At 45.2% G+C, this 27,280-nt stretch overlaps 1 protein-coding gene and 1 long non-coding RNA gene across 12 annotated transcripts in view; one reads left to right on the forward strand and one right to left on the reverse strand.

Annotated features, from left to right (window-relative positions):
* The window catches only part of LOC118302204, a 196,669-nt gene that overhangs the window by 100,619 nt on the left and 68,770 nt on the right, over positions 1-27,280 (reverse strand). For both annotated transcript variants that reach the window (XR_004790475.2, XR_004790477.2), the window contains exons 4-5: positions 15,160-15,239; positions 14,778-14,879 (exon numbers count right to left, since the gene is read on the reverse strand). This is a non-coding gene — a long non-coding RNA (uncharacterized LOC118302204). The remainder of the gene's footprint in view (positions 1-14,777; positions 14,880-15,159; positions 15,240-27,280) is intronic.
* celf6 (CUGBP Elav-like family member 6) overlaps positions 1-27,280 on the forward strand; it is a 132,977-nt gene that overhangs the window by 85,007 nt on the left and 20,690 nt on the right. For 3 of the 10 annotated variants that reach the window (XM_035628178.2, XM_035628170.2, XM_035628169.2), the window contains exons 4-10: positions 9,641-9,769; positions 13,632-13,711; positions 21,795-21,968; positions 22,908-23,055; positions 24,115-24,264; positions 25,112-25,174; positions 25,752-25,832. In XM_035628178.2, the coding sequence (XP_035484071.1) occupies positions 9,641-9,769; positions 13,632-13,711; positions 21,795-21,968; positions 22,908-23,055; positions 24,115-24,264; positions 25,112-25,174; positions 25,752-25,832 (825 nt within the window). The remainder of the gene's footprint in view (positions 1-9,640; positions 9,770-13,631; positions 13,712-21,794; positions 21,969-22,907; positions 23,056-24,114; positions 24,265-25,111; positions 25,175-25,751; positions 25,833-27,280) is intronic. The other 7 variants (XM_035628171.2, XM_035628174.2, XM_035628175.2 and 4 more) reach the window with 7 other exon arrangements.

Genomic DNA, 27,280 nt, shown 5'->3' on the forward strand with positions numbered 1-27,280 from the left:
TATTTTATTTACATTTTTTTTTAATTAAATTTTCTGCCGCAAATCTGGCGCACACAGCTTGCAGATCGTGAGGAACTATTGGCTGATTTTTACAAAACACGTGTTGGTTAAAAATCGCTTACTGACCCTTTAATTGTTATACATGGTCCCTGTTTCACTCCTTTTCAATGAATACTATCTGTCAAACAACGTACCTACAGTACCTGCCATCCAACTTACCTCTACCTAGCTAGCAACTGATCTACGTATAGATAGAAATCTATCTATCAGCTTCATTAATAGTTTTGCCATGTATACAGTGTGATTACACTAGGATTACATGAGTCAGATACGGTGTGATTCAATGAGTGGTTAAGACTTTCAGTTGGACTCCATTGATATACCTAACATATATGCATCCTATATATCAGATTAGATCACCCTTATTAAAATAATCCTCTCCTTTAAAAATCTTACGTGCATTTAAAGCGCATGCTAAAGGAAATTACGTTAAAAAGCTTTGACATTGTTCCGATGCTCTTGCTCTGCCTCCTCCCTCCTCTTAGGTCTGACTGGCAGGGTGATTGACTACATCATTCTGAAGCCATTTGTGCCTAACATCACTGAGGTTAATGCAGATTAAGCCAGTTAAAGATTTACATTGGTCGAACTGGATCTAATTGGACCGGTCTGTGTCTGCCCTGTGCTTGCGTTTCAGAGTGGTGATTTAGACTGCCTAGGTCAGATTAGACCGAGCCGCTTTGCTGATTTATGTGGTCAAGTGTGAATCGCATGGCCCATTTCTATTGCCACACACACCCCGATGTAGATCTTATTTTTGTCGTGGCGGCACTTTAATTAACGGCCATCTGAAAACAGGCAAAGTCTGACCGACAAGGCCTGGGCGAGAGCCAATCGGCATTCTTACCAAGATAAATTGGATCTCTTGGCTTAAGAGAGGAGGATGGATGAGTCCCCAAATCAATTACTACCCCTTTTTTTCGCAGGAAAGAGAAGGGAGATGAACAGGCAGTGTGAATGAAATACAGAGGGCTCTTGGGCTGGCACGGCCACTGCTTGTCTGTCAGATGAACTTTCTATATGGGAGGAGAGGATGGGACACAGCACGGAATGAAATAAGACCAAGCAGACAGGCCCCAACAGAGATATTGAGCGTTAATGGCAACAGGAAGTCAGCAGACAGGCCGGGGAAGTAAACCACAGTCGCAGCTGACAATGAAATGAGATTTACTATGAAGGCCTGTGGTTAAAGGAAAATAGACAGCCCTGGGCGGACTGAAAGAGAGAACGTTGCCGGGGTTTTCCTCTGCAGAACGAGGAGGGCCAGTCAGGTGCAAAATTCCCAGTGGGACTTGTAGATTGTCAAACCCAGGGTTAAACTGGGGCATTTGCACCTCACATTTATCATTACCAAGACATCAGCAATTATCTGTCATGGGGTCTCAATTACGTGCCCGTGAAGGCATTAGGGCCCATTACTCCATTTGGAGACTGCGGTAGCCTTTCTTTTGTTCACAGTCCCTGGGAGACATCCTCTCCCGCGGGATATGGAGAAGAGAAGAAGTAAAAACCAGAGCTCAGAAAATGACAACGAAGGCCTGGCGCCGCACAATCCTTCCACCCGGCTACCATTGTGGATCGCAGAGTCGATTCTCTGTCTGTCAATTACAATGACTCATGTCTTATTTTACTTTTTCCTCGGATTATGAGGAGAGAATGGAGCATGGGAGGGGAGCTTCACGGGCTTTAAATCTATTTTTGTTCCTTGAGTCAGTTGACCTCTTCCCCACAAAGTCTGCATTTATCTGATGAGCTTAACACCACTTTTTTTTTTCTTTCTTTCTGCCCAGTTCGATCAAACCGTGAATTCTCAGACATACTGAGGAACAATCGAGTCATGGGTCCTTTGCTCACACTGTCTGTGGTCAGTGCATCTACTCTTGAAAATCAAGCAATTTGCTTCAATCCAAAAGAGAAATGAGGGTAAAGTAGTCACCCCGTCCTCTCTTTTTCATCTATTGCTTCCTTTCCATCTTTCCTCCCTGTTCCCTGGCTTTGTCTCATCGGCGCTGCAGTGCAAAGGGAGAGATGAAGCGAGTGATAGAGAGAGAGGTGGGGATTCAGTACAAGGCCCGTGGAGGAATGCAAGAGGGTGAGAGATGGAAGACAAAAAGAGCGAGAGCGCTGGAGACGACAGGATGAGAAAGTTAACGGAGGGTGATGGAGGCAGCTGAGTGAATCTCAGCAGTAAATCATCTCAGAGCCGCCCCGTCCCTATCTCCTCCATGCCTCACCAGGAATCTTTTTTTCCCCCTGACCTTGTCTGCCGCTGTGTCTGTGAAGAAAAGATGGGGCCAGATTATCTATGATTGGAGATGGCCATTATCTAAACACAATCTTGGAGCCAGGTCCCACTCCTCTAGCGACTGCTGTGAGACTGGAGACCACGCTGATGAGAAGAGCGATGATGGGTGAGACCGCAACACCCTCTCCCTTTATTAACTCTGATAAGATGGTTTCAACACTCTCTTGAAATACCCGGCAACCTCCATCAACATCGACTTTTTCTCAATGTGCCACTCATAGTGCCTTTGTCCACACAGGCCTCTTATGATCGTCCACTTGTTTATTAGCTTCCCCTCTTTTGTTTTATTGGGTACTTATACAGTGCCGGCGGCATTGCCATTCCTGTATTTGAAATTCAGCAGCCCTATGTGAGCCCTTTTTAATATCTTGTCCATGCCTTTTGTCTGTCTGGCAGAGGGGAAGTCATTGTGAACGGGTCGCATTTGTCCTTGCCAACCTGCTGCTCTTCAGAAGGTTGACCCCAGGCGGGCAGGGCAGAGATTGACAGGACCTTATGATGTTGTGCACTGCGCTGTCATGCCCCACCCCAGCAGGTAGGGAAGAGTGAGGGCTGCTGGCTGGCTCACTCTGGCAGGCCACGGGGGAGGGACTGTCTGGAGGCACCTCACGCCCACAGAGGAGCACGCTCCACTTTACATGCAAATGAAGCCAAAAGATCCCTCTGTGCCTCTGGACACGGTTGCGCCAAACTCTGAAAAAGTCAAGAGGAACCCTCGCAGCGGTTGATATGAGTGCGCCGAGAAGTGAACCGAGACACACAGAGACACGGAGAGACATGGGCAGGCAAACGAATACAGGGTTTTCCAACGCTGACATTCAAGGTGTTAAGGCATTGATTAAAGTCGTTTTTTTGCTGAGCGCCACATCTGGGCCGAGCCATTAGAGAAGATGTTTCTGATGTTAAATATTTGGACAGAAGTTTTCTCAGTTGCTTTGTTTTGGTTTTCGATGGAGCATACCAGAAGGGTTAAACCCCCCCTCCCTCTCCCTTGGGTAAATGGATGTGATCGCTCTAGAGGTACGAGTAATGCATTTACAAACGCCTGTATCCCCTCATCGTGCCTGATACACTGACAATTTGAATGTTTGTTCTCTGATTATTCCATTTACCACCTCACTATACTGGATAATCCACTTGCATACATCAGATTGGGACCAGCGGCAGAAAGGTTTAGTGTGTGGTTGCACAGCATTTTCACAGGGATGGGGTCTAATTACTTCAGTTAGCTGGGTAGGAACTAAACATGAGTTAGAAAGTAGAATGGGGCTTATTAGGCGGTCGAACACTGAAGCGTAAAGGCAAAGGGGTTGCGTGTGGGGGTTGAGAAATACAGCTGTGCAGATACGTATGTCAAGAATCTTGTTTTACAATTATCTCACTACATTACTTTACACTTCCTACATTAACTACATTAACACTGAATTACACATACACGTATGGGCATTTTTGAATTCTAAAATTACATCAGTTGTGGGAAAATAAGTGCAGTTGCTGCACTCAACTCAGGACAATGGTTGAGTTTGTGAAAAACGATAATATTATTCAGTACCCCTTATAAATACTGTACTTCAATATCCCCAAGCAATAGTATAATTAATATCAAATCAAATAACCATTTTACATTTGTTCTAAAGACGTACAATTCAAAAGTTTATATTAAAGCTTTCAGCCAATATTATAAATAAATCCATAACACTGAAGCAACCTGTTGAGTGTTTGCGAACCCAGCTGACCTAACGTTGTCATGTACAAGAGCAGATCCTGAGCAACTTTCCTGATTTCATTGCTTGGCATCAAAAGGGCTATCGTGTTCCGTCATTCCAGTCTCCATACATGCATTGTTACATCAGCACAGACGATGTAAAGTAAAAAAAAAAAAATACATAAAACTTGAACATTACTTTGAAATACTGTGCTGGCTGACATCGTCTGGCATCTGGGTGTTCTCTCTCTCTGGACCAATTCCCATGGTAAGGAAACGTGGTAGACATATTTCTAATGTTGACCCACCGTTGCATATTGTGAGATTTCTCTGCTGCATCAGACGCGGTCTCTTTATTATTTTTTATTTGGAGTTTAAGTCCTTCTATTTGTCTTTATGTTGTTTTTTCTCTCCCCTATTTTGAAAAGCCATTCATCTAAAAGTATTTATTTTGGATGACTTTCAATCATTCTTATCATTCATTCCCATGACATGCGATTGTCTCTTAGTCACTGTGCAGTATCACTATATTTTCCAATGCACCGATAACACTTATTTGATAAGTTTGTTAAGCGACCTTTTCATTAATAACTACCCTATTATTTAGTTTAATTTAGTGATTGCTCGTCTAATAAATGATTATTCAAATACGTTACTTTTTCAGTACCATTTCTTTCACAAACATGTGAATAAATGACTGAGATTGTGAGATTAGTTATTCTCTAAAGTTATACCAGAAAGCGAAAGTCTGGTCTGTTAAGGATGCCAGTTTTGTGGCCACAATCCAAAATAAAAAAGATAAAATAATAAGCAAGATAACAAAACACTGTGTTTGAGTAAGTGTGCCCAAACAGTAGTTACTCTAAGATTTGTTTTTTTGCCCACTCTCTCTACCTCTCCATGATGTATATGTGTAATGCTCATTATCTAAAAAAAGAGTCATGTTCCCTCCACACAACAGGGAACTTTAGCAGATGATGAAAAAAAACAAGTCTAACTTGACAACAAGAAGCCATTCCCAACATTTTGGGCACCCGGTCCGTACGCCTACATGTGTGAGAGCGTATCTGGTGGGGGGCCTCCCAGGCAGCAGCGCACCAGCGTCAGGCTTTTCTAATGAGTCCATAAGAAGCACAACTTCTCTGTTGTGCTGCCTGGAACATTACTCTGCATTTGAAATGCACCCAGTGGCCTAGCAGGCATCTTTTATCGTTGGATGCAGCTGTCCATGCTTTCTGAACACTTACTACTACCACGCTTCCCTGACGACTGCCAGTGGGCAATAAGTGATTGAATCATGAAAGAAATAAAAGGGGGGAAAGAAATAAGAAGAAATATTTACCCTGACACATGAGTAGGAGAGGAATAATTTCAAGAGAATATTCCCATTATTGGCAAACAAAAGCAGAACATTTTGAAAAGTAGACTTCAACAGCAACTAATCCATCCATGCCTGGAGAGAAAGAGGGGTGACAATGAAGGATAAAAAGAAAGATACAGCGAGAGCAGTAGACAAAAAGAGACGAGTGGAAAGGAAACATACCCTATATATGCATATACCGCAGCCTATAACACAAGTAGCACTTTATACCAGGGAGAGAAGCATCAATCTTGACAGCATATGGCGTCTGTGCAAAATCCATTAATTTTTAATATACCGGGCACTGAAATGAAAAGGCTTCCTGAGACAAGCAATTGTCAGATGTCAGTAGTGTTTTGATAACTTTTTTGATCTCCCTTTTTATTTGCATTTATGAAATGGGGCTGTCCACATGCCACCTCGGTTTGGACATGGCTGGAGACTGACAAGGCACCATTTTCCACTCGATTGCTCCCACCTTCACTCGAGAGATGAAACACTGCAGGGAAACAAAAAGGACGTGTGTGTGTGTGTGTGTGTGTGTGTGTGTGTGTGTGTCTGTGCGTATGGGAGAAAGTAAGTGTCTACTAGCTGAAGCCTGCAATAAAACTTTATGTATTATAATGTACTGTACTGTGAGAAGTAAGAATAAGAAATAAGATCGAGAGAAAGTAGTTTCAAGAAATACGTTGGCCATATTCGGCTAATGAGTAATAGAAGAAGTTTTGCATAGGGACATTATTAGATTAATTAATGGTGTTTGAGCATGCAGTGACACCAGTAATTCAAATTGATCTAACCAGGCTTTCTAACTGCAATTTACACACACACACACACACACACACACACACACACACACACACACACACACACTCACACCCTATCATTTTAAAGTAGCCGAGGTTTGAAAGTGCAGATTACAGAGGTCTCTTCAGAGTGGAGCAGAGAGGTACTGCAGAGCTCAAATGTTCTCCAGCTGTGTGGCTCCGCTCTGTTATAGGGATCAGATGAGCCTTCCTCAATTAGAGATTAAGTACAAAGGTCAAACAGTCGGCTCAACGAGTTTTGTCATACTTCTAAATCCTCAGTCAGTTCCATAGGCAAAGCCCTCACCCCTCTTAATACAAATACACGAGTGTACTGGAGAGGACTATTCCCCCCCCCCCCCACACACACACACACACACTTCTAATGGATAACTCTTTGGAGTGATGGAGTCATCTTCTTGCACAGAGGCTACATTACAAGATATTTATCCATATTCATAAAATTCCAATATAAAGCTTGCAAGTGGCCATAGGAGAGGAGCGGCGGGAACTTGCAAAATCCAATAAGAGCTACTTTGGAGACAGGTGCAAAGTGGACTAATTAATAGCAATCTATACTCTGGCCAGGGCTCGCAGTGGGCCGACTGAGACACTCTGTGAGGTCAGGCAATGAAAAGATAGCAGCTCCAAATTCATTTTCTCTCAGTGGCTCTCCCTGAGGAAGGCTCCGAAGTAGACTCACACTTCCTTTAATTCCTTCACCGGGGTGTAATTTATTTTTGCGTTTGCCAGCACATTTGGAAAGTTCATTACCTCGCTCATGGCTTGTTAATTAGCCTTGTAAAGCCCGCCATTAGATCTCCCCGGGCCAGGACCGAGATGAGACTTTTGTCCCAAAACATTAACACACTGCAGGGGGGCCTGTAAAACTGCACTCTGCCCATTTAAGTTGCAACAGTGACACCTCGGTGGAAATCTGAAAGATGGAGGCCTATCAAGGAAAAGCCACGTGCTCTGATCGGGGCTGTTACCTCCTTTCACCTTTGCTGCCACAGGCGGGGGTCAGACTCATTTCTTTCCAGCACCTGTCCAGGGCCAACTTAACAGCGACGCAACTCATCCGCCGAAGGCCCAATATCCAGCTAGATTTCCCTTTGCGAAATTCCCCGTCGACAGTGTACAGAAAGAGGCCGTCTGTATGGCGACCTCGGGGGGTTCTCACTCACTTCCAACCCTGGAGCTCCAGAGGAGAAGGAACTATAATGAGCAGCAGTACAGACTCAGCTGGTGGGTTTGAGGAATCCTGCTGTGTGAGGTGCGACTGCAGGAACACGGTCTGACACCACAGCTACAGCACCAAGCAGCGGAGACCAGACAGCGTGGCCTTATTGATTATGCAGGTGCTCATTTATGTGGCCAAGCGAGTAGCAGGCACGTGTCTCATTTGAACTCAACAGGAATGGAACAGGATCCGACTACCCAACCCAGCAAAAAAAAAAGGAAGCCCGGGTGCTTTATTTTTAGAACAGCTGCGTCTAATGGGGCCTGGCAGGTACAGGAGGCGTCACATCTGTCGAGGCCCAGGTGACGCTCTCGCCCCCTCCACTCCTCCCTGCTACCCACCCCCCCGACCAGTCCAATGACTCACACTGAAGATCAACAGTGTCATTTCCAATAAACCCTTCTTCCTCTTCCTGCCACGTTCCATCAGTACTGGCGATGGGCTCTTGCTAGTAGCCATTTCATTCCACAACATCGCAGAATAGGGGATGCATTATGTAGAAGATGTAAAAGAAGATGAATGCTCTGTCTTAATGCCAGAGCACCAGGAAGATTAATTGGAACAATCCAGCTTTCTGACGAGCCAAACTTTAATGGTATAGAGCCCATATATTGTGAGCCAGAGTGCCCCCCTCTGGAGCTCAGGAAGCAGATACGCCATGTAGTAACCCTGGAGATATTGATAAAGATGGAGCCGCAGATGTCACTAACGTTCAACACTCGTTCAGGAGTTGGGAAAGATCTGACCTCAGTGTCAGCCCATCTTGAATGCAGCCTTGATATTTCCATGATTCATAGCTAGCATTGATTTCAAGGTCATTTATTTTAATGGCCAGCAGGACATATCTGGTAGCTTTGTACTTCCATATTTGACACACAAAATCGAAGTAGTTTATCCATAATGTTGACAGGTATACAAGCTAATTAGACCAACATAGATTCAAATACTTACTAAGGAATTTATATATCGCAGTGTAATCCATCTACCGTGATGCTTTCTCATTCTAGTACTGAGGCATGAGAACTAGACCATGTAGCTCTCATTGTAATTATGTCTTGCGATGTTTTCTGCTCACGCCATTTTTCATCACTGGGCTGAGAAGGGAAAAAAAGTTATTTACCCTTTAATTTGAAAACAACAAAGACAGTTATGCAGCGTGTGCACAATACACGCTAGGAAGACAAATGCTTTCTCTGGATTGTACAGAGTGAACACAGCTAATCCAAAAGGTTTATTTTTTGCAAACGGATTTGAAAAATGAGAAATCTGCAAACCGTTGGCTGATAATTATCCACAAACAACTTCGCACTGACGAGCTTCATCCGTAATTTGTGAGCGGCCAAAACCGCAAACTGCACAGAATCCTGTTCATTTTCACATTTTGCTTGACTAAGTATTTGTTCGTGGACTTTAGGTTCCCCACAATCATTCACAGAGAAGACATGAGAGTGTCCTGAACTGAGAAAATATTACAGTGAACAGAAAGTGGAGCAAAACGAGAAACCGGTACACACTGACGGTGGCAGCGTTTAGCTCCGTCGCTATCATTTTTGTTCATCGTTGGATTGAATGTGCAGAGGATTTAAAGGGAAAACCTTTAAAACTCTTTTGGATATTATTCATTGCCCTCCTGCAAACACCTCCGACACGACAAGAGTCGTCTCGCTCGTTCCAATCCTCACCGCCTTGGTGATGAAAAAAATACCGTGTTCTTACTCCATGTTCTCTTTCAACTTTCGTGACTTAAGCATCCAGACAATCAAACACTTTGTCTACCCGAGCGACATTTCCCCGCTCTCTTTCTACCTTTACCTGAAACGCGCAGCGCTCAAAACATCCTCTGCATCGCACGTCGATGTGGCAGACTTGAATAGCTCACTCGAAAAACAGGGATGTATCGTACACCCGCTTACCAGCGTAGGGTGGCACACCGCACAACAGCAAGATCAACAACAACAACAACAACAACAACAACAACAACAGCGGCGGCAGCCTTAGCTCAACACAGCAGACTGCTGATAAAAGAGAGGGGGGGGGGGGAATTGCACAAGTTCCTCTCAGCTCAGCAGTACGGTGCCATCAGCTGTAGCATTTGTCTGTTCTCTCCCCTCTTCCAACCCCGCCCCCTCTTTCCCTCCCCCTCCCCCCTCTTCCTATCCAGAAGACAGGAAGCTGTTCGTGGGAATGCTCGGCAAGCAGCAGGGCGAGGACGACGTCCGGCGGCTGTTCGAGACCTTTGGCCAGATCGAGGAGTGCACCGTCCTGCGTGGGCCTGATGGGGCCAGTAAGGGTCAGAGCCCACACACCTCCCACTCCCACTCTCCTCTCCTTTTATTTTTCGCTCCGCCTGTCTCTCTGTGTCCCCGTCTGTCTCTACCGCGCCCCGTCTCTCTCTCTCGCTCGCTCTCGTTCTGCTCTTTGCATTTTAAGAGCCAGGCTTCACCTGCCGTGCACTCATTGACATCGTCTGCGATCCACTCCGCTCTTCTGAATAACTCAGCCTCCCCTTCAGCCACTCAGGGTTTTTTTCACCACCACTTATGCGTCTCGCTTGCATTTCTTTCATACCTCATTGTCACCGCGCTCCGACACCTCGTACCGACACCACCTTACTCGCTACCCCCCCCCCTTTATTTTATTCGCACTCCACGTCTCTTTCCTTTGTTTTCTTCTTTTTTCCCCTCTCAAACTTCTCCTTACGTTATTTCTTCATCGCAGCAGCTCCACTCACCCCGAGCTTGTCCTCAACAAATACATCACACAACACCTTGTCCCTCTGCTCCCCCCCCCCCCCCCTCCCCCTCCTCCTGTTATCTGAAAAGCTGATGGGTGTAATCATGTTTGTTTCCCTCATTCCCTCCATCGCTCCCCTGAGACGCCATTGGACGATAATGTCCTACTGTAAATAAAGCGTCCGGGTTTTTGTTTTTTTTTCTGCTGTCACTGTGCGGCAGATTTGCATGCATGCGGGGAACAGCTTATGCACACATGTCTGGTGGCTCATGTGCTATTTAGTTAGTAGAGCGTGGGCAGAGTGAAAAAGTGCAACGCAGGTGGGATTGTTCCGAGAGTGCGAGCGTTGACGGGTCCCTGTCTCACCGACGTGTAGTGAGAATGCCAATATTGCCAGAACCTCTATCAGTCTTTCTCTCCGACTATGATTTATTCCTCTATAGGAAGCATATACGAATGAGTGAAAAGAATGCGTGGGAGGGCGAGGGAGAGGGGTTGGCAATGTGTGAACCCTCTGAGTACATCAAAGAGAAAGGCTGGCTTGACTGAACCACACACCTATCCGCGTCTGCATCCGTTGCTCTCGCGCTTAATCCCGGGTGTGTTGCTCTGCGTCAACCCGCCGGCCCACTGCCTACCTTTCTCCCTGGCTTGTTTCCTCTTTTCGCCGTGACTCCCTGCCTGCCTCTCCGGCTCCCCCCCTCTTCCTCTCTGCACAGACGCCTCGAGCTGACTGACAGCACATGAAATGAAATAAGGTCGGTGCCGCTGCCGTTTCGGAGACGAGCTAGATTTCTCTCACATTCGCACTTCCACTCCTTTCCACCCTCCCACATCCCACTCCTCAACTCTTTTTTCATTCGTTCGCCTCTCTTCGCATGCCATATGTTTCCTGTGTTGCTATTTGTCTCTATTATCACCAGCTTGATCATCCCCCTTTCTTCTAGTTTCACAGTTACAAAATGGGAAAACATAAAAAATAGAGTCATGTTAACAATAAATGCTACCACGAGGCAAAGGTCTCACACAGTATATAGGTAGGTATCTCGTCCTATCACTCACTGTGCAACAGTCCCATGCAATCATTACGGGGTGTTACGGCAAATTATTTTGCCAGCCGCCTCGCTTGGGATGAGGTCTCCGTAATTTGAATGAGACAGACCTTGAAATTGACAGTGCTATCTGTTCCATGATGGAGGCTTTGTCCCCTGTTGATGTAAATTTATGCTACTCAGAGGCTTTTCAGCACCCCTCTTCACCCGGCATAAAAAAAAGTCCGAGAAGTTTAACATCCATCTCTCTACGGCGCTGCTCCTCAAAGCACTTTCAGAGTGCAACACTTGCTGCCAGAGTTGAATAGAGCCCCGAGTTGTCAGGAATAATAGAGAGATGGCTTTTAGGTCTATAATTAAGTTGTGTTATAAATGTCACCCATCCAGTGGGATGGAATTCATGCATACATATTATTACCCCGGGAATTCAAAAGGCAGCGCAGATCTTCTCGCATGAAAGCAATACAATCTTTCTTTTTTCCCTTCTCCCCCCAACTCATTCTGAGCCATCAAATTCAAAAACTCAAATCTGCACTATAATTTATGAGGCTGTAGCACTTCCAATTCTTTTGAGATGTTGTGCTCTGTGTCCCCTTCACTATATTATGGGGGGGTGGAGGCTAGATCACTGTTTATCTTAGGACATTCTATGTTCGACACGACGTGGTCACTGATGGTGTGAGCCACGCCCTGCAGTTTTGAATATATCTTTCCGTTCGGGTCGAGCGGCCGGGGCCAACGGGACAGTGGCACAGTCTCTGATGGCAGCAAGTTACCTTGCCTTACTCAACTTAAAGGGATTTGCAAGAACAAACTGCTCATTATAATTTCGGCTACAAAGGTTAAAGGCATTTGTTCCTTCAAAGACAGAGCTGCAGTAAGACGGCACACAATAGGCTGATGAACGAATGAAAACCTTTCATCGGGAGAGGCGTTCAAGTAAAGTAAAAGGCTACCTGAGAGCTTTGAGAACATTTGATGATACAGGAAACACACAGCTTTTTTTCCACTCACCACATTTCCGAACATGGCAGTGCAAAAATACTTATTGTGTGGCAGCAATGTGGCTGGAAAGCCTCAGGTAGAGGTGAAAATTGTCCCCCACTGATTGTGCACATACTGCATGTCCTTGAGTTCGATTCTGATTTTGTCGGGGAAACAACTCATTTGTATGTCGGGGGGAAGCAAAGCGGACACCTGAGATGTAGAAGCGACGAATGGATCACTGCCAAAAACACCTCCTGAGCCAACCTATCAGTGTTTTATTTAAATGAATCATCACAACTATATATATATATCTATATATATATATAGATATGTAACCGTTTTAAATGAGGCATCAGCAGTTCTCATGCATTGAACGCGGGGGAAGCCTGTCTGGTTCGGAGACACGGGTGCTACTCGATTAATGAAAAGGGGGCAGGATTAATCCGCGAGTTTGTTAATTAGGTATCTCTTGACTTAACACATGAGCTACCTGAAGGCGAGGATAAGAATAGGACATTACAAAATACCTCTTGCAGTCTATGACAACCATAAAGCTTAGAGAAATTGCTCCTGTTTAATTTAATGGCTTTTGGAAAATTACCACATTTCAGTTCCACTGTAATTCAGTCCACTAGCTTTCTCCTTGTGTAGTAATTTAGTGCCTCCCCTAACCTACACACTGATACACTGTTTAACCATGTGGTTAGGATGTGTAAGCTTCAAAAGCACATATTGTGCATTATTATTATCCACTTGAATCATTTTTAATATCATTTGAAATGTTAATGCGGTGAGGCTTCAGCACACCGCTGCCGACGCACGCTCCCTTGTCTTCCGGCCAACTTTTTTATGTTGACTTTTCCTTTTGTGCATTAACTACACAACAGATTTAAGATGATTTGAATGCCCCTCGAGCAAAGCCTCCCTCCCCTCCCACCCGAAATTATATGTGAGCAAAGATTCGGTTAGATGGGCAGATTATAATACTATGCCTTTGTCATCATAATCTCTTTTATGAGTGACTGCACACAAATCACAATGTGTAAATATTAAACAGATTAATAATCACAAACAAGTCAGGATAGCAAATGCCTTGGCTCCATGCGCCAAAGTGGAGGGGGAGGAATTAGAAATGGGCAAGGGACAGAACGCTCCACGCAGATAATGCCCTCACTACAATTAGACTGATTTATTCAGAGTTATGCACTCAACACACCAATGGCAGGATATATTAACAAACCAGATAACATGAGAAATAATGGTAATGAATGGTGCCCCCCCCCCCCCCCCCCCCCCCCACACACACACACCCTGCTTTCAAGGACACCTCCCTGACGTTGTGCCCCTCCCTTCTGTTTCTCTCTTTGTCTTTGCGTACAGGCTGTGCCTTTGTGAAGTTCTCCAGCCACGCAGAAGCGCAGGCCGCCATCAACACCTTGCATGGCGGACAGACTATGCCCGTAAGTAACACACCTGTAAAAACACACTCCTGACGAGCGCTGCCCGCAACAACGGAGTTAACTTGAGAGTATTAACTTATTTTAACACAGTTGCAAACAAAAGTATTTAGACTTAATGTGGAAAGCGCTGCAGAGGATTTTGCAAGTGATGCGTCGGCATGTGTTTGTCAGTTGACGCCAGCTGTTGCAAGTTTTATAAGATGTTATAAGAGAGGTGAAATTTGTGATTTCTTTTCTGTCCTCCCAAGGGAAAGACTTTCAATAAAGTCTTCCTTCAAAATGTTCTATTGCACATTCCCACTGGAGGCTGTATGCATGTTTGGAAATTCAATACGGAATTTTTGTGTTGGCAAACGGCAGAACACACACACAAAAGATACCACATTCCTATCTATGTCTTTATGTCCACATAGTATATACTATGTACATCATGTACTTAACACTGTACATCCTGTATATGTATATATTCACCACAGTCACTCTTTTCAAAGCACATCGGCAGTCCAGTCTCACGTCCATTCTCTCTCTGTTATCTCGCACAAAAGATTCCCACAGTTAACCTCCGCCACCTTACAGCGCACAGCTGTAAAACGTATCTCCTTTCTTTTCACTCAACATCCATCTCTTTCTCCTGCTATTCAAACTGCATTTCCAGCAGACTGATAGAGTATTTTACATTCACAGCATTATGAGATAGGATTACTGTGCAGCGCAAATGAATCCTTGAATATGTCCTCAGAAGATTGTGTTGCGTATTTCAATATGTTATTTACATGCATATAGCACACATGATACTGAAGTAGAGACAGAAAAGGGGGGAAAAATGAGGAGCTGTGCAGATATAGAATTGTATGAAATGCTTCTGTAGGTATGAGCGTGTTCTCAGGTTTATTTCCATCGTTATCGTCTAAAATTGCTCTGTAATGATTAACTAGCACATAATACTCACAAATGTCAGTCAATAATTAGAAGCAGCTCGACTTTTTTAGGAACAATTAGTGAATAATTACAAAATTCTAAAACTATTATTAATACATTTAGAGTTAGCTAAGAAAGCCCCACTTACATGTCTAGAAGAAACCACCAAATCGGTCACGTCTTTCTGGACACACACAGCTGCAAGTCCAACATTCACAGGCCTTTTAGTCCAGGTTATATTCAGCAACTTCTGGAAAAATGAAAATCAGACTGAGAAATACAAGTGAAAAGGTTCTTCAAAAAGGACTTTTACATAAACTGTAAATAAGCCAATAGGAAGCTGACACAAGACGTCTGAATGCTGCTTCGATAATACAGTTAGTGATGAAAAGTTTCAGATAGAACTGATGGCAAAGTTGAGGCAAATTCTCCTCTGAAAATGACATGTTACTACTAGCGGGAGACAAGAGCACAACAACTATGCTCTGAACAAGAACAAACTAAAGCCTGGCTGATCATTTTCTACTTACAGATTGAAATGTTTCTCTCTACAAGATGAAGTAGTCCACTGTCAAAAGGCAATAGACTGAACAGCTCTTGCAGCTAGTTCCTGAAAACAGAAATTAGAGCAACATTAGTGGCTTTACATTGGAATACATGTTTTGTAAATTTGTTTTGAAAATTGCTAGACAAATAGAAGACTACGGTGAACCAAACCAAAATCTTACTCTGGCTGAGGATAAGGACATACAACAACATAATGGCGACTGTTCAAATGAATACATAAACAAGTGTCTGCTTAATATGTTGTAATACGGTGGGGTCAGGCACAGGGCTTCATACATGACAGCCTCTCGCGGCAATTTGTGAGAAATGACTTGAAAAGCTCATAACTGCCAAATTATTAACAGTGACAATTTGACCCCTGTCAAGGGACGACTTGTTGTTCAAGAATATCAAACATTTAAAAGATGTAAAAACACTTATCAAGGGAGGCTTAATTGCAGTGTCTGAAAGGGAGGTTAACAAGGAAGTCAATAATATTGAAAGGCACCCCAGAGTTAGGATGGATCTTCAAAATGAGGTCAGATTAATAAGACGCCTTTGCTTCCTTAGCGGCTTCCCGATATTTCAGCATGAGGTCTTTCATAATATTGTGGGACACCGGCCTCCCATTGACTTATGGCTTTCCTAACAGTTATTCTTCATAGCCTGGGAACCGTCCACCCAAATGTCTATCTTTATATGTTGTGTAATAATGGTACGCTGTAAATACTATTAGACAGTGCCGCGCAGCAAAATTGTAAACCAGACTGCGTATGAATCATCAACACATTCAGGTAGCGTAGACACATATTGACACAGAATGTTGACCTCGCTTGGGATGCGAGAGAATGGTGACACATCCATCCATTAGAAGGTGTTTTTAAGCGGTGAGGAACACAGGTTTGCAGCAAGTGTACGAGGAACTGTGGACAGTAGGTAATGGTGTGATGCTCCCGCTTGATATACAGTAGTCATGCGATGTTTATGACGGAGCGAGAATTTGTGTTGATTTGTTTAGTTGAAGAATGAGGCCACCAGACCCGTAACTCTTGTCAAACTGCAGTCAATCAAGGATTGGACATACTTCGGTCAGGCTTGAACAAGGCCACCAAAAAAAGCTCAAGTAAAAGAAATGATGAATTACGAAGCATCTCGCTGCCGGTGCCGGGGTGTGTGTGTGTGTGTGTGTGTTGAGCACTGCACAGCTGGACACGCACGCGGGCACACACTCTTTCTGGCAGACATCCGCACCTTCACACACTTCACTGATGTTCCGCAATAAATATTTACGGATGCGTCCTGGCAGCCAGATAGTGTCCTGGAAGCCAGATGTAATTTACACATCTTTTTGATGCCGCCTCATTTTGCCTTACACTGAAGTAGAGAGGAAGGGAAATAAGTGGTAGAGTCGGTTTAACAGTGTGTGTGTGTGTGTGTGTGTGTGTGTGTGTGTGGTAGTTGTCCTAAGTGAAGACCTAACTTTTTGGCATGTAAACCACAAGGGTCAAAATGTAATACGCAATGAGCCAAACTACAATCATGCTACGCACGGATCATTCAAAATTACTCAAATTTGATCATAATCAAGATATTTTCGCTTTAATCTAAATATTTGTGGACTCAATCAACATATGTTTACATGTTCAGATATATATCGATCTATCTATGTGGGGGTGTTTTTCTTTTTTTTCTTACCGATACAGACCAGAACTTGAATTATTTCCAGACAACTTCTGCACGTGTGTGTGTGTGTGTGTGTGTGTGTGTGTGTGTGTGTGTGTGTGCGTGCGTGCATGCGTGTCTTGCTATAGCCCAGGCACAATTGTAATAGGTTGGGTCACTAAGCCACCTGAGGTCTGCGGCAGATGAACTGTCCAAGCAACATATGGCGCCCCAAACAGACCTGGGGCGGATCACTAGCCATCCAAAAGTTCATTAATAATCTATACCATCCATATCGCTCTCCCTCTATCGCTGCACCTGTTATCCTCCCCTGCCCAAAATCCAACTTCCTCTCAGATTAATAGGCAAGGTGGCCATTAGTATCCAACTAAGGCTTTGGTACCGATGGGGGATGCAGTTAATTTGGATAATATCACTGCCACATGTCGTCAACAACAGACTAACAGGAGGCAGGATTCGGAGAGCGGGCTGCTCAGTTCACTGCCTGCTGCCAGCTGTGAGGTCTGGATGAACCTTGAACAAAGAGTTGTCTCCCTCTCCCTCTTAATGTTCTCTCTGCAGCATCTGTGTTACCTGGCACACACACACGCGCGCACCATAAATAATGCGTCCACCGAAACAAGCTGGCCCAATTTGAGAGGCTTTAACAAAGCTTAAGGACAAGGGATGCCACCAAAGGGCATGCGACGATAGACCGGGTTATAGCACTGAATTATGTTTATTGCAAATTGCAGGTGCTTTCAAGACGGGGCGCTCTCACCGCGGCGGCTGCCTGCGTTGCAGCGAGGCTGCGAAGACACAGGTGGCAAAAACTTCAAATTGGTGAAGGCGAGGGGCGCAGGCAGACAGCGCGCGGCAAATTGCAGACATTGTCATGTTCGGTGTCACAGCGTGGCTGACGGGGCCTGTGGAGTTCGCCGGTGTTGGCAGCGACAAGAGCGTGCGTGTGTGTCACACGATAGTTCCGGATTAATGAGAGATAAGACCCAGCCAGAGAGCACTGTCATTGTAATACGCAAGTCAACAGACGCCACATGAAACTATTGTGGAACCTCAGCGGGCTTGTAGCTGACAAACTGCGTGGAGTTTTGTTGTTTTGTTTTTTTTGTGCTCCCCACATACGATAGTGGGAACTGTGATTTATGGACAAAATACAATCATGAATGACAAGTATAGTTCCTCTTGGTCTTTTGGCTTGATGCAGTGACGGAGAGCAAGGCGGCATCATCCACTGCTGATGAGAGACAGTCTCAGATGTAGCGAGGTTCAGAGAGTCGAATACAAAGACCACAGGAGGTTCGTCGGATTACCAGACAAACTTGTCACGGGGCACTCTATTGATTTCTAACACATTCTACATTAGCACGTTTAGAGTCTTCAAGCTGCTTAAAGTTTCATTTCTCAGTTAAAAGTAGCTGATGTGTGTCACAAAATGGCATTTTCCCTTCGGTGAGAATGTTGTTGTATTACATTGCTGTGAGCCTCTGTAAAGGACGGAAGAGGAGTGTCTGTTCACCCGTTAGCAGACACTTAACACCAGCCTATGTATCACAATAATGCAGAGATAAAAGGACAATGCCGGTTCACTGGTGTAGTTTAGTTCTAATCCCTCAATTACCGCTGTGTATTTTTTTTTTCCGTCCGCACGTTACGTGGCCTGCCGCAAAATCCAATATGGGAGATTTTCTCAAGTCAAGTGCGTTGTTGAAGAAATTTGATTAGTTTTTGAACCCATGACAAATACCTTAGTTGTAACTGTCAAAAGTGAAGGCTCCCTGTTGGCCCTTATCAAATTCTGCAAATTCATTTTCTCTCCAGGTATCGGAGTCATGCCGGGGGAGGTTATTATTCTGTTTGTTTGTCAGCTTGTGATTTTCTGCTACCAGTGAGGAGTGGCTGTTTTGCATCCAGTGCCTGTTGTCTGCTGCCACCTGTTCCTTCATTACCTGGCCACATATGACTTCTTTCTTTATGTGGATGGAAACTCTTGATCCATGAGGGAGATCTCAGACTGAAATCCTTGGATCTAGTCAGAATACATCTGCTTCAGATGTAGGAATATGAAATGCACCTATCCAGGCGGGAGGATGAGATTTGTTTTTGTTTTGTTAGAGGGGATATACTGGCTTTAATGTAATGAATGTCAAAAAAACTAGACTCTGACACGAGTGGCAGTGCCGGAAACACCTGCAGAGGCTGTTGTGGTGCTTCGGTGCCGGTGCTGCCGAGACGTCCCGGCGCATACACGGCAAACTGGGTCTGCTCCCGTGCCGTCGTCTGCAGCAGAGGACTCTGCTGGGAGAAGCCAGACCAGCCTCGCCCCACAGTCTGGCCCCGTCTGGCTCGAGTCACGGTGCAGTGGGTACGGGCAGCCTCGGGCTTTCACAGCCCTGATGCTCACAATGCATTCTTCATGAGGCATTAAATGAATATAAGAATACACAAGATACACAAAGCAGAAAATGAATGTGATCTAAATGCCAGCCCCCCATGCTGCGTGCTGGCTTGGGCAACAACACTGGAGGAAGATGTTTGCTCAGTGCCAGCCTCATTAAATCCAACAGCACAGTCCCTTCGACCGGCCCACAACATTGAAAAAGAAGTGGAAAAAGGTCAGGAGGTGGGATGGAATGAAAAAAAAAGTGTGTGTGTGGGGGGGGGGGGGGGAGACTGTGCCGTTAACGCCACCATGTTGGAGTATTGATTTAACTAATTGAAATGGCTCCAAGGGAGAAACACCAGATGCGTCTCCTCTGGCCTGAGGTGGGGAGCTGGCTGGCTCCGATAGGATCCCATCTGAGACGCACCGTCCCTGGGGTGCATGCTGATGCCTTCCTTCATTCCCCAGCATTTTTTTCGCACAGTTATCTGCAGCCAACACACCCTCCCGGTTGCGTTAATAGAATGTTTCCAACACACATTTTCACACTAGTTAGTAGAATAGCATGCAAAAAAAATAAATAAAAAACTCTGGACCAGAACGTTTGCACCACCTCGCATTTGAGCACATGGGTATTTTACTTTTTTATAAAAAAAAATATAGGCCGAGAATGGAGAAAACTGTTAATGAGGGGAGGATAAGGGTGAAGAAAATGACGACTTTTTTATGGTATTGTTAAATAAAAAAAAAAGAATCGTCCATTTCAGGTGAAGGCCCGATAAATATATGACTATGTAAACTATGTTTTGTGTGAGGATTGCTGCAGCAGCCATGACTAACTGAACCCCAGAGCACGAGACCACCCCGGAAAAACTGCCCTCTCAATGGTCTTGCAAAAATAGGCCACACTTTTGCATGAACTGGAATGAAGTAAGGCGGAACTGCATCAAGACAGAGACTGTGTTTGTTCTGTGGCTGAACACACAAACTCGTATTGTGCCACTGCAATTTTCAACTTCACAAGGCGCACGTTTGTTTGTTTTGGAGGATTTTTCTGTTTGGATAGCTCTGTAAAAAAAGTAATGCGCCGTCTTTGAGTAGCACTCGGGCATAAAGTTGGACCCGTGGAGGACTTCAGTCGAGCCTTCGTCGAATTCAATTTCTTATACACCGAGGCACAGACACAGGAAACAGCTGTACGCCACAGAAACAGCTGTAAGCAGCATCAGTGACACCGGTCCGCCTCACCGTCACCGTGTGCTCTGCAGTTCAGTTCAACATTTCCACTTTTTTATACACACGCAAAAAAAAGAAGAAAAAAAAGGAAATATCAATCAAAGTCTGAATTTCTAGCGACCCTGTCAGGATGAGAGATTTTTGAGAGATGGATCCAAGTTGTGATTATGGAGTCTCTCTCTTCGTGTCTTTGCTTTTATGATCTTACTAATCATATCCTGACTGCCCCCTGGCTCACTGTGTCCTTCTATCCTGGTGGTGCTCCGTGCTCTTTCCCAGCATGCACCGCCTGTAATTAAATAGGAGCCCGGTCCTCTTGACAGTGTCTGTAGCTGTTTTCCCTGCCTGGCAGCCTCCTCATCCTCCTTCTCTCTCTCTCTCTCTGTTTCTGTCTCTCACTCACACAGGAAGGGACTCTGGTCTCTGTCTATCAAATGATTTAATTGGATGCAAACGCAGGAGCACGGACATCAATATGGAACTATATCTGCCGTAAGGCAGAGCCATTAGTCAATACTTCACCCTCCACGTGCCCAGGGCTTTTGTCAGGCCTAATTACCCAGTATTGTATTCAGTGGGGCCTCACCATTCGGGGGACTGGGACTCCTGTGGGATCTGGTTAGGATCACAGTTCACTCCCAGTGTATTGAGAGGAGTTGAAAAGTTCACATAAGCAAATATCACTCAGTATTCTCTTCCATTTAATGCTGACAGCTGAGTGACTGTAGTGATGTGCATATTCAGCTCCAGTGGCTTACATGGTTTAGAAATACTGTACAAGGCCTCGAGGGCTGAAGTGTCATGTACACGTGGACATCGGTTGACAGGAATGAACGACGTGCATAGGATTCACACTTGGGTTTTTGAGAAAAGAAGGTTGATGCCCTGCATATTATTTCTTTAACATGTAGCCAACATTTTGTTGGAGGTCATTTCCCTGAGGGAAACGCTATGTTCAACCACACAACACAAGATGCAAATGGAATGCACCTTGTTTGTTGATGAGTCAGTCAAAGTTAGAATGTTCTCACATCACCAGCTCATGAAACGTGTGTTTGCTGCAGAAGTTAGAATTATTAGTTTCCCTACTTTGTTTAAACTCTGACAGTTACCTATTTTTTTATCCAAATAGATTTTTCTCTTCTGGTTTGTTTTCTTTTTTTGTCTACTTTTGGTTACCTGCAGTCACACATAAATGACCGTAAGTGTCCACTAATGAATTGCTATGAAGATACCATTCCAAAGTGAAAACCCTGTGTAAATACTCAAGTTTGGTTGCATGTTTACCGACCTCGTTGAAAAAAACATTTGTCCCACCAGGGTGCCTCGTCCAGTCTGGTGGTCAAGTTTGCGGACACCGATAAGGAGCGGACCCTGCGTAGGATGCACCAGATGGCGGGCCAGCTCGGCATCTTCAGTCCCATGACCATCCAGTTTGGGGCCTATGGCGCCTACTCTCATGCTGTAAGTCTCAGCCCGGCGGGGGAGGAGACGGTGAGCTTAAAAAAAACAAAAACGTAACCGAAACTGTTGTGATTTGTGGCTTGTACTCACGATCTCTCCCACTAGGCATGTGACACTCCGGAGAACAACACCTGAAGCGCTTCACACTTAAATGGCTGTTAGAGTCCAAATTTACACAGGCTTTACAGAAAAATGCTGCACTGTTGTTTTTTTTATACCGTGTCTCTTCTATCCCCTCATTTGTCCAGGGAAGCTGCTTATCATGTATGATCAGCACTGCACTGTTTTACTTTCATACACTTGCGAGCGTCCACTTCACACTGACTTTTCCATTTCGCCGACTTGGTCTTTGGATTTTAAACTGCCAAACCGAGCCTGCCGTCTTTAACATTTCATGGCCTACATTACCTACACGTGTTCCTTTACACTCAAACGGAGGTGCGTGTCATTACCAGGAACCCACACCCCTCGTCTCTGTCCCTGCCAGCTCCCCCACCCCCCTATTCACACATGAGAGTCACAGCCCGAGTTAGGAGTCCGTGAGATTTTGCACTCATACAGTAGCTTACAACTCACCCTGACAGGTGAGAATCACCCACTCGAGCACAATCTCTCAAACTCTGCCACAGCAACCCCCCCTGCCCTTTTTTTTTTTCTCCTCTCACACATAAACATACATAAATTGTTTATAGATACACATAGTCCCCCAGCTTGCTAAACTCGTCCCAGCCACATCGCCTCTCTCTTGTGTCAGTATAATGAGCACAAGACCAAAGCGGCGGTAGCTGGGAAGCAACGCTGCAGGGCAACACAGACCACTCTGTCCAAGAACAAGGCATGGGCCAAGCAAACAGAGATGTGAGAGTAAACATGTTCTGGTCCTGCGGCTATTTCACCCTCCGTTCCTTTTCCGTCCTTCCCTCCATCCCTCCACTCGCCTCTCCTCCCCACTGCTCTTTAATCCTACAGCAGATGATGCAACAGCAAGCAGCCCTGATGGCAGCGACACAAGGGTCCTACCTGAACCCCATGGCGGCCATCGCTGCCGCTCAAATGCAGCAAATGGCAGCGTTCAATGTCAACGGCCTGGTGGCTACTCCCATGACACCGTCCTCAGGTACACACTAATAGGCGCACACACTAACAGACACACACACACGCACGACTTCTCTCTCCCTTTCTCACTGCTGGCAAGAATCATATTCATCATTAACAAGAATTATAGAAGCAGCAGAAACATATTCGTTCAAGGCCTTTCTACTTTTGCCCTTGCTACATTTTTTAAGATGTAGGCTCCGCGTTCGGGCACTGGAGCAGACTTCGCCAGTGTTGAATTAAAGGAAGCGGAGCCGTGTATTGAGTGAGGCATGATGGGAGAGAAGATGTACAGCATTCCTTGACACTCATTGGCAGCCACATTAAGTCGCTCCCTCTTTTCCTCTCTCTCACTATCTCTCTCGCTCGCTCGCTCTCTCTCGGTCTGTCGCTCTCTCTCCCTCTGTGTCTCTGTGACAGTGTGTGTTTTCTGGGAACGCGGCCAATCCAATGACTTTGGATGCAGAGTCCTTGGCTTATACAATATAAGAGCAAAGATTTGTGTGAGATAATCCTGGACCCCAGCCTGAACTATCTTTTTGGTCCTTGTCATGAGGAGCTTTGAAGGCACGACACTAAGTAGGCAGGCTGCCTGGAGGCAGGGTCATCGCAAATGTATTCAATAAAAGTGGCTTGACGCTGTACCTGCCATTTGTAATCCACAAGGCCTACATATACCAGGCAATGCCCATCAAACTTAATCCTACAAGACCTAAATGCCCTTCACCCGGATCAGAAAAATAATAAAAACCCATCAGCACAAAGGGGCAATGACAAGGTGACAGAGTAGAAATATCACTGCACGGTGGAACAGTGGTTAGAAGAAAAGGCAATATACCTATACTTTTAATTCTAGGTCAACTTGGTTCCCATATTTTTTGTACCTCGACTGATTTTAGAAACTGTACCTTTGTTTACGGTTGAATTGGTACCAATTAGTACCAAACAACACTTCACCATTATGTTACATTTGTGAGAAAAAAAGTATGAAAAATGCACACCTCTCCTTTGCTCATATTTCATGAGACCATTAGAGCCGTGCAGCCCGCAGTTTCCATAATGCCTCTGTAACTATCCGCAGGCACCAGCACACCCCCGGGCATCTCCGCCACAGCCGTGCCCAGCATAGCCACCACGATCGGGGTCAACGGATTCAGTGCCCTCCCTCCTCAAAGCAATGGGCAGCCCACCTCTGAGCCCATCTACACCAACGGTATCCATCCCTACCCAGGTGAGCCGGCTGACGTTTACATCAAAGAAACATGAGATATATTTGTAACGGCTAATGCCATGAGACGGTTGCTCTGACCCCGACACTTCATGTCGAACGATTAGCTGCTTGTACCGACGGTGATCTATGAATGTTTGATTATTCTAGTGTTGAACCTGATCTGAATAAGAACATCACCTAACTGCCACAATGCAACATATCGGTAGTGACAAACTAAATCACATCGCATGGTACGTTTTGAAAAGTTGACAAGAGTCCCTTTTTCACTTCACACTCACTCATGACACCTTTTTCTGATTTGAACTGAAGCGTTTAAGGCTTGAGGGTCAATCAGCGGCGTCTCTGGCAGATCTCCGAGCAGCCAGCCCAAGTATCATGATGAATCCATCAGTTCATCCATCAGTCCATTACGGCTAATTTGATGCGTCTCAGCCCGTCCTTGGCTTTTTAATGTTGTCTGGGGCTGATTCCTGTAGAAAATGACAGACGTGCATTTCTCACTCTCCATTATGCACAAGGCAGCTGCAATTGTAATGCACTACAAAGTGGTTTGTTTGGCATGTTGTTAATATTTGATGCAAACATCTGGGGCAAACAAGCATTTTGAAGAACTGAGAGATATGACAAGCCACATTTCTCCCACTCTCTGTGTGATCTCACGCCCTGATGGGTCCTCTACAGATAAGCCAATTTCTGTCCTGCCCGTGTACAATTTTCTCAAAATCTTCCGTTGTCTCTGGATCTGTCTTGACCATGCCCCGTCCCGTCCCGTCTTTGTCTTTTTTGCTTCCATTTTCCTCTTTGTCAACCCCCCTTTTTCTCCATCTCTCTTCTTGTCTCTCTGCAGCACAGAGTCCAACGGTGGCCGACCCTCTCCAACAGGCTTATGCTGGCGTCCAGCACTACGCAGGTGATCCGTCTCTCCTCCCTCCTCTCCTCCCGCCCACCCTCCATCTGTCCCTTTTCCCTCTACCCTCCTCTCCCTTTGCGTTTGTCACATCAGTGGACACAATGGCAGGTAGAGATAGCCGGACGACCGGACAATTTTCTCCGGGATTAGGCTGCTTTACATTGGGATCACAAAGGGATTTTTAGTTGACTTGATTATTCACCCACACAAAAAGTTTTAATTCCAAAGGTACACCGAGAGCGGAAGATTCTGAACCTGCCAGAGCCTCCTGCATGAGAGAGGACGTACAGTAGACCTCTCAGACCACTGCATTTTGCCTTATATCTGCTGTTATTAACATGGTGAAAGTCGCCCTCTCTTCCTTTGTGTGTTCGCCCAGTCGAATTGTACTCATGTAGCCAATGTGTAGTGATCCACTGGCCAGATGTTCCTAGGCTCCCGCTGATAATGCCATCTATTTATACAATGTCTAGAAGATGCCAATGGACACTACGGAAAAAATTATTGAAGTTTTGTTGTGTCAAATATGAAAATGGAGATATGAAATATTCCACTCTGGTTCTCCCTTTTGTAACAGCAGCCTACCCTGCCGCCTATGCGCCAATCAGCCAAGCGTTCCCCCAGCAACCAACCATCATTCCCCAGCAACAGAGGGAAGGTAAGAGCGAGCGAGCGCGCCCACCCAAGATAAAAGGTGATAATTGCCATGTTCCATTCTAATGTAGCTGCGCTGCTTTGAATTAGCGAGGGAGGGGAAAAAGCTGGCTGGGGAAAATGTGAGAAAAAGGCTTCCCATTTAAGGAGAAGAACATTAGCAGTGAGATGGAAAGTTACTCTGTCATTATTCAAAAACTGCACTAATTCAAACTTGCAGCGTTGGACTGCTTAATCAGTCCATTACAATGTGTTTAAGTGGTTATAAATATTCATCAGATTAATTAGCTGCATGCATAATCATTTATTACCATTCCTGGTCTGGAGTTCACTCTTATGCCAAAGCATCAGATGTAATAAAGCATAGGATACACCGTGATGGTAAATCACTCTTTTTGACGCCATTTGTCACTCTCAATTTTTCATCTATATGATTGCGCGAGACAGCGTAGAGTGGCAGGAATATTCAATTTGGGAACGCTGAAGTCGAGTGATTCCGACGGTGCCTGCAGAAAAAAAAAGTTAGTTGATGTTTGTGATTTTGGATAGTGAGAGTGCAAGGCGGGGAGTGGAGAAGTGTATGGGAGAAGTGTATGAATCAAGTGTACCTACACAGAAACTTATCCTCAAATGTCGGTGACTTATTCGCCTCACATGCAGGCATAATTTCACCCCAAAATAATCACACACTTGTTAAATGTATCCCATCTCTCACTGCTCTTTAGAGGAGCATTTAAATAGTTTGCAAAAATGATCGACGTCACGGTAATGCAAACACCACACAGACACTCACTCACTCACTCACTCACTCACTCACTCACTCACTCACTCACTCACTCACTCACTCACTCACTCACTCACTCACTCACACACACACACACACACACACACACACACACACACACACACACACACACACACACACACACACACACACACACACACACACACACACACACACACACACACACACACACACACACACACACACACACACACACACACACACACACACACACACACACACACACACACACACACACACACACACACACACACACACACACACACACACACACACACACACACACACACACACACACACACACACACACACACACACACACACACACACACACACACACACAGACAGAGCTATGCTTGGTTGAGCCAGTGGCCTGTCTGCGCTCCGGCCTCCTCTGGTTTTTGGAAACTCTCCCAGTCTGTCTTAGTCCACTGCCACAGTGCGCAGCTCTGCCATTTAACAAGAGACACCTAAACCTGAACACACGGGCACAGTCAAGCCTCAGCTTCGAGCTCCCTCCGAAAGCCAACAACAATTTCGACAATGCTTTCTATCGGCCTGTGTCTGAGTGTACGTCAGCAAAGAAAATCCTCCCACATCCTCAAATATTATTCTAACCAGACAAATCTTCACTGTACTCTTTGGAA

This window comes from Scophthalmus maximus, chromosome 4 (genome assembly GCF_022379125.1).
Source record: "Scophthalmus maximus strain ysfricsl-2021 chromosome 4, ASM2237912v1, whole genome shotgun sequence".
Classification (NCBI taxonomy): Eukaryota; Metazoa; Chordata; class Actinopteri; order Pleuronectiformes; family Scophthalmidae; genus Scophthalmus; species Scophthalmus maximus.